Raw genomic sequence first — 7,790 nt, 5'->3', positions numbered from 1 at the left:
TCTTCTTTTTCTTCTTTAAATGTTATGTAGATCGAATTGTTCTGCTCCAAGATTATGGAGGTAGATTTGTGTCTTTATTATTCAATCAAAAAAAAAGTTGCTTCAATCAAATAAAAAGTTGCTTCAATCAAAATATATATTTTCAATCGAAGAAAACGTCTCTTCAATCAAAAAAAAATGTGTTTGAATGCAAAAATAAATTTGAAACTCAAAAAAATATATTTGAAAATTATTTTTCTTTGAAATTTTTTTTTTTTTGATTTAAGTCAATTTTTTTTTTGATTGAAACACCATTTTTGATTGAAGTCATGTAATTTTGCGTTTGGACCACATTTTGGCTAGGACATTTGTGTCTTTATTATTCAATCAAAAATTAAGTCGCTTCAAACAAAAAAATATATATTTTCAAAAGAAAAATCACTTCAATCAAAAATTTTTTAAAATTCAATCGTAGAAAAAAAGGTTTGAATGTGAAAAAAATATTTGAGACTCAGAAATTCGCATTTCAACACTTAATTTTTCATTCAAACCGCTTTCTTTGATTGAAGCAATCCTTTTTGTGTTCGAGCCATATTAGGGGTAGGACATTTGTGTCAAAATCATTCAATCGCAATAAAAGTTGCTTTAATCAAAAAACTTTTTAATCAAAGAAAAAAATCATTTGCAAAAATATATTTTTTTTGAAAATATATGTTTTTATTTGAAATATATATATTTTTTATTGAAGTATCACTTTTTTGAAAAGCAAAAAGTTTTAAACTCTTTTTTTTTTCAAAGTTGAAAAAGTTTTGAACACACTTTTTTTTTGAAGTGGGAAAAGTTTTGAAGGCACTTTTTTTCGATTGAATCATTTTGACACAAAGATTCAACTTCAACGCTAGTTCCGGTATGTTTGAGTGGCAGCTGATTGCGCCAATGGCATAAAAGTATGAAGCAAGAATAATGGCCACCAGGGCTCCATCCAGCCATCGGAGTCTCCTGGAGTCCAAGCCAAATATAGGGCACCGGTACGGGGGTGTAACATCGGCATTTCACCGGAGTACCCGCAACGGCACGTTGCCCTGTCGCGGCACACTGGTCGGACCCCGATATCAGCCCCCAGGCGCGGAGGCCGGCTGTCGAGTGGACGGTCCGCGAATGACACGACACTCATTCAAAGTTGAAGTGATGGGGCTCCAGACGTGGACGCCGGCGACTCGCCGGTAGTCCACTCTTACTGGGCAGGCTAGTGTCGGGCCACTCGCCGACCACTCTTGTACCGGCGCGTCGCGGACACTCCGGTTGGAACCAGATGCCAACCGTCACGTCAGGGCAGCGGGTGAAGTTCGCCGTGTTGAATCACATTAAGCAGCAGGGCACCGTAACCTTTTTTTCTACGATTGAATATTTTTAAAATTTTTGATTGAAGTGATTTTCTTTTGAAAATATATATTTTTTTTGTTTGAAGCGACTTAATTTTTGATTAAATAATAAAGACACAAATGTCCTAGCCAAAATGTGGTCCAAACGCAAAATGACATGACTTCAATCAAAAATGGTGTTTCAATAAAAAAAAACTTGACTTAAATCCAAAAAAAAAAAAATTCAAAGAAAAATAGTTTTCAAATATATTTTTTTGAGTTTCAAATTTATTTTTTGCATTCAAACACATTTTTTTGATTGAAGAGACGTTTTCTTCGATTGAAAATATATATTTTGATTGAAGCAACTTTTTATTTGATTGAAGCAACTTTTTTTTTTTTGATTGAATAATAAAGACACAAATCTACCTCCATACAAGATCGCCCACAAGTGAGGACGTCAGTCCCCGTTGGGTGACACAAGGGTGAGAGCTCCACCTCTTCCGCCTTACCTAGCAGGAAGTTTTAATTGGAGACATGAGATGAAGTCATCGAAGATTTGTGATAAACTTCGATTAAAATTTGACCCAGCTGCTGTAATTTCAGTCAACCATCAGATGTCAGTGACACTGTTCCTTCACGCGAGCAAAGCTTCGAATCATTTTCGATAATTAAAAGAAAAACGGAGAAAGAGAAGAGACAGTGCCTCTCATGGCTTCACTGTCACCTCATGCGACAGAAGCCAGACAATCAACAACCAAGATTCTTTAGAGTTCTTAATACCCCCGATGACCAAAGTGTTTTACCTGTAAGATTTTTCCACGCGGTGATCGATGGTACACCCCTTGCCGATGTTATGCCGGGTTTGTTTTTGACCTCTCCGCCAGCTTCCTGCATGCGCGTAAGAATTCTGGTTACTGTAGTTCTCACCTATTTTTCCGGGTTGTTATGCATTTCCGTCAAACTCTGGCACAACCATGAACACGAATTCCATTATCTTTAAATGTTATTTTAATCAATTCCCTCTACTTCCCGTAATGATAATATCAAGAAAAAGAAACTAAATCTGCAGTAGAGAGCTCACATATACAAGGCTAGATGGGTAAAGGCGAAAAGAGCAGCTTATGTAACTGACGGCCATCTTGCGTCAGAGATTGTCTGGTGTTGTCTATTACAAATGCCACTTAACTTCAGAGTTTTTGCATTACAATTTTCCTTGTATAAGTTTAAATTTTAAATATGGGTGGAGTGCCAATATTTTTTTTACTCACACAAAATGTTGTCAGTTCCCACTTCGGTGATTTGTAAATTATTTTTTGCTTTTGCCTGTCTCTGAGAAATGGACTACTCATCAATTAAAATTATTTCGAAACACTAGAATTTTAATAAATCTTTTTATCTTAGATTCTGGAACTGACTATCGCTTTTCTCTTTTTGGGGTCACTGTTGAATTTGGAGGTAGTCTATCACTGTCAACATGTGATCCAAAAATTACGCTTTATAAATATTAAAACTTTTATAAAATTTTCAATTATAATTCTGGTTGACTAATATTGGTTCAGCCAAATATCCCCAGAGGGTTGTGTGTTAATTTGGTTATCAATTTTAATTTGCAGTTTCACAGTGTGTTGTCCACATAAGTCAAAATCTGGCTTTTAATGGCCCAGGATTTTTGTTTTGTTTTATTTGTTTTTTTTGCATGGCGTTACTTATTTCACATACTGTATATAGGGTGCGAGATGCAAAAAGTCGGAGTTGCTGGCGTTAACACCCGGCAGACATTGTAAAGCAGTGAACCTCTATAGCGGGTTCTCTTTCGAGGGTGCAGGGTTCATGTCAAGGCACAGCAGATGGAAAACGTATGATGTATGTTGGGTGGAGCAGAAGAAGGACTATGACAGTGGTGGTGTTTCTATTAGGCACAGGAACAAGGAGCAAGAACAGCAACAGGGAAAGATGGATAGAGTATGTGGCTATTCAGCACCTAATGCAAATGTTTTTAGATAAAGTTCTGATTTTATTAATGCAGTGTTAGCAGAGAGGGCTTTTCCAGAAACTCTGCTGATTTTTACAGATGACTCGGTGGATCTTCAGAGTGGGAGGATTGCTTTTCCCATCCATATACCCCAGTTGGGGATCAGTGAGGGCAGATGGCTGCCTGATGGGCTGTCGCGTGTTTTCAACTGAGGTGATGGCCCTTGTGTGGGCACTGGAGCAGACTCACCTGGAACGGGTTGTTGTCTGCTGCGACTCAGCAGCTGATTTTCTGGCCTAAGCGTGGGTTCACGTGTCAGACATGATCTCGTCCTTGAGTTTTTGATCAAGCTGCGCAAATTGTAAGGAGCGGCGGGGGTAGTGTGTGATTCATGTGGGTATCACATGTGAAGGTTAAGGGGAATGAGATTGTGGAGGAAGCAAAAGAGACTTTAGTTCAAGGGACAATAAGGGGAGTGGGGAATCTTCAGATGTCTGAGTATCGGTGTAGGATATGTGAATGGATGAGAGAAGGTTGGCAAAATGAGTGCAGGGTAATGGGCATGTGCTGGTATGATATTCTGATGGTATGATAACCTTAGGCCAAAATATCACGGGATAACTGTATTGCAATGACAGCCGTATGAAATATCTAGGTTAAAAAAAAAATTTGTTTCCATTGTATAGGATTTTTATTCTACAAAACATATTAGCAAATTGGAACATAAGTATGATGTTAAGTTAAAATAAATTTGAAAAGATATATATATTCAGAATAAAATTAAAATAAATTCAGTCCTTTAGGTGACCCTAAACCCACAGCCACAGCTCATCATTATGACCATCAGAACACAAATAATTGCAGTATTTACCATAAGGAACATGAGTGTATGAGTCGTATCATGTTTACATTATGCACACACTCTCTTTCTCAACACAGTTGCCAGAGAGAAAAAAACACCACGTTTTACCACCACTAGACACACTAAAAATGCTGGAGTTAACTCTCGTAGCTGGTGAGAAACGTTCATGAGAGTGTTTACGAACCTTTAATTTTGTATAAACGCAAAATCATATTGGAGGTATTGCCTCCTCGGCAGCCACCCTACACAAACATGTTTTACATGTCGGTTGGCCCTCCTTCTCTAAGCCTTGGCCGTTTTTAAACTTTTCTGTAGCCGAAGTATTCCCATACGAGCGATTTCATTTTCTTCAATGGGGGTTGGGGGAGATTAGGTGTTTCACCTCCTCCAGCCATCGTGTAGTGCTGCTCACTGACACTGAGCAACAACCCGTGAGTGAGGGTTGAGTCTTGCAGTTGCAAGCGAGGCATTTCTCCATGCATTTTTGGGACATAAAAATAGCCAGTGTTGTCAGTAACGCGTTACATAGCGTTACTGTAATCTGATTACTTTCTTTCAGTAACAAGCAATCTAATGCGTTCATTTTTCCAAGCCAGTAATCCGATTAAATTTAGTTTCCTTAGTGCCTGTGCGTTACTATTTTGTTTTTGCCTCATAATGTATGTAGAATGAAGAATACTGTAGTCATGAACGAAAAGCATTTGAATAGAAAATATTGCTCTTGAGTTTGGGAGTGACATCACATCTCACGTTTTCTCATTGGGGGAAAAAAAAAAAAGGGTCACGTGTATTACCATGCTGTTTGAGCGCTGTCTGCCAAGGCGGTCAACAACATAGCCTCGCTGCCTCGTCAGAATGCTAACAGTAAAAGGCAGGATATATATCGCAAATGGCTGCCTTTGCTCACTGGAAATACAGCCATTCATGGGTCACGTTAACCGAATATTTTCCGTCGTTTACCGGTTTTTTAAAACGGTGACGGAAAAAACTGAAGTCCATCCGTCATTTTGACAGGTTGCAATTCACACCCCAGACCAAAGTGAGCATATTAATTAGCTATTGTCTCTCTTGATGCATGACGTCGTTGGCCTAACTCGGAAAAATGTCAAGGCAACTGAGTGTTTGCCTGGCACGGCCAGACTGTTCTCCCTGTATTTTTCAAACACTGAGAGAGAAGTCTGGGACACAGAGTGGGTACAAAATCAATCGACAAATCAGATTTGTTTATTTGCGTGACGTGTTCTTCACGAGCAACGTCACTCTTGCGCACCGAAAGTCGTCTCTACAACAACACGGATGGCGGGAGAGCCGAGAATATGTGCCAATCCGCGGTAAATTCAGTTTTAAATGAGCTAAAACACATCGACACAAGACATTGACAACAGTCTGTCTCGCGCTCGCCATGTTGAATAAACTCCGTTCTCCTCGTATGTTTACTTCCGCGCGCAATTCCCTCGTCCTGCCCTCGTTGCTTTGCTAACCGCACGTCTGCCCGTCGCTGATTGGTGCACTCCGCTGTCTGTTTGCCTCTTGTTAAGCTTGTTCGGACAGAATATTAATTAAAAATGAATGAAAACTAAATACTATTAAATATGTCATTATTATCATTTTAAAAATGTAATTGACGGGTAAAAATAGATTATGACCGGATTTTTATGACACTGTCAGTCAAAATGACAGACAACGAAAAAGTCTAGCGCAACCTCTGCAGCCATTACTTCACATTTCTGTCCAGTAAAGATGACGAAAATATCTCCGTGCGTTGCAAACTTTGCGCTGGCTGAAAAAGACTGTAGGCCTTTAAAAACTCTTCATCCAATTCAACAAGGAAGCACATGGAATTACAGCACAACGCAACAAAACTCGAAACAAATCCTACAGGTACAAGACAGCAAGCACTTCTACAGTTTGTAACCAGCCTTTGTGCACGTTTTATTGTTAGTGTTTGTAACCATAGGCGGAGTTTTACTTTTGTGGGATTGGGGGCAAAGCATGTTGATGACTCTGAAACAAAAGTCAAAAGTTTGGACACACCTCATCATTTTTGCGTTTTATATATTTTCACTACTATTGTAAATCTTCTCTGAATACATCAAAACTATGAATGAACATGTGGAATGGCAAAAAAAGTAAAATAACTGAAAACAGGTTTTATAGTCTACATTCTTCAAAGTATCCACCTTTGAGGTGTCGCCAAACTATTGGCCAATATTGTATATATACATACATATAAATCTGTTCAAGCGCAGTTGTTGTTGGTTGAGTTTGAAAGCTTAGGTTTACAGAAATTCTAAATATCCATCTTGCCTCCACAGGTGTAGTTTTGGCTAAGCAAAGCAAAAGATAGTCTCTAAGGTGCTAGTCACATGATCTGCTCGAAAAATGATTTTGACCCATTATAAAATACGTTGTAGGATTCTTGTTCATTTCATTAATTTTTGTTGTTTGTTTTATTGCTTTACAACTTTTATAGACAATATTTTAACAGCTATATCTTCATTTTAAAGGGGAAGATCAGAATTTTTGACATTAGGCTTTATCTTGGAGTTAGCGGGGGTTTATTCAGTAGTTGGAGTTGATTTGAACAAATTCCATGCAGTTTGTCAGTTATTTGTTAGTTTCAGGGCTTCAGAATGGCGTAGCTAGCGAGAGTCAATGGTGGTTGAAATCAACTCCATCGACTAATTAAACCCCCGCTAACTCAAAAGATTAAGCCTTATGTGAAAAATTCAATTAAATATGATGACATTTTTCTGTTGTCATTTTTATGTTGAGACAGCAAAAGGAGAAAAATTTGTAAGAAGTAACTGATAAGTTACTTTAAAAGTAACTTAGTTACTTTGATAATAAAGTAATCAGTAAAGTAACTAGATTACTTTTTTGAGGTGTAATCAGTAATCCGTAATTAAATTACTTTTTTAAGTAATCTGTGACAACACTGAAAATAGCTAATACCTTAGGGATGGTATGACGGAAAATGTTTGCGGTTCTGAAACCTCGACATTTTCATACCACGGTATACCTTGAAACCGGTAATCGCCACATGTCTAGTAGAGACAAGGGGGAGGCACGTTTATGGGATTCAGGTGAATGTTGGGCAGGAATTGGGTGGTGCTGAGGAAAGGAAAGAGGGAGCAGGTCATTATGACCAGAGCTAGGCTTGGCAAGTACAAGGGATAGCATGTATGGATGTGGGGCGAGAGACAATGTGTATTAATAGCGTGTGGGCTATACAGCAGAGAGAGGACAGGGGGGATTGCAGAGGTGATGAGGGAGGGAGAGCCGGTGTTGTCACTAAAAGTTATTTTAATTCACGAGGAGCATTAGTTTGAGGTGGGAAGGGTAGTAATGAAGTTTTAACCCACAACGGGAACGCATCTCCTAATATGAACTGATGAATGGAGGGGGCAGGGGGCGAACATCGCCAGGTATGGGCAGCAATACGCCACAACGGCCTCGAGTCTGCCGGAAAGCCAGAGAAGAAGAAGAATTTCTATTGGGACGGGCTAGCATGTAAACAGAGGAGGGAGGACCTAGAAAGTTGCAACAAGAAGCATGAGATGGACCATAGAACTGTCACAAGGATTTAAAAATAATCCATGAATGCAAGAAG

At 38.8% G+C, this 7,790-nt stretch overlaps 1 protein-coding gene across 3 annotated transcripts in view; it reads right to left on the bottom strand.

Moving 5' to 3' along the window:
* The window catches only part of adck1 (aarF domain containing kinase 1), a 50,903-nt gene extending 48,524 nt beyond the window's left edge, over positions 1-2,379 (bottom strand). Inside the window, exon 1 of one of the 3 annotated variants that reach the window (XM_057860444.1) lies at positions 2,147-2,379. In XM_057860444.1, the coding sequence (XP_057716427.1) occupies positions 2,147-2,237 (91 nt within the window). In that variant the 5' untranslated portion in view covers positions 2,238-2,379. The remainder of the gene's footprint in view (positions 1-2,146) is intronic. The other 2 variants (XM_057860445.1, XM_057860443.1) reach the window with 2 other exon arrangements.
* Positions 2,380-7,790: the final 5,411 nt, after the last annotated feature.

The sequence above is a fragment of the Corythoichthys intestinalis genome, chromosome 15 (assembly GCF_030265065.1).
Source record: "Corythoichthys intestinalis isolate RoL2023-P3 chromosome 15, ASM3026506v1, whole genome shotgun sequence".
Classification (NCBI taxonomy): domain Eukaryota; kingdom Metazoa; phylum Chordata; class Actinopteri; order Syngnathiformes; family Syngnathidae; genus Corythoichthys; species Corythoichthys intestinalis.
Note: the sequence above shows the minus strand (reverse complement) of the source record. Positions and strands in the feature narration are given on the sequence as shown.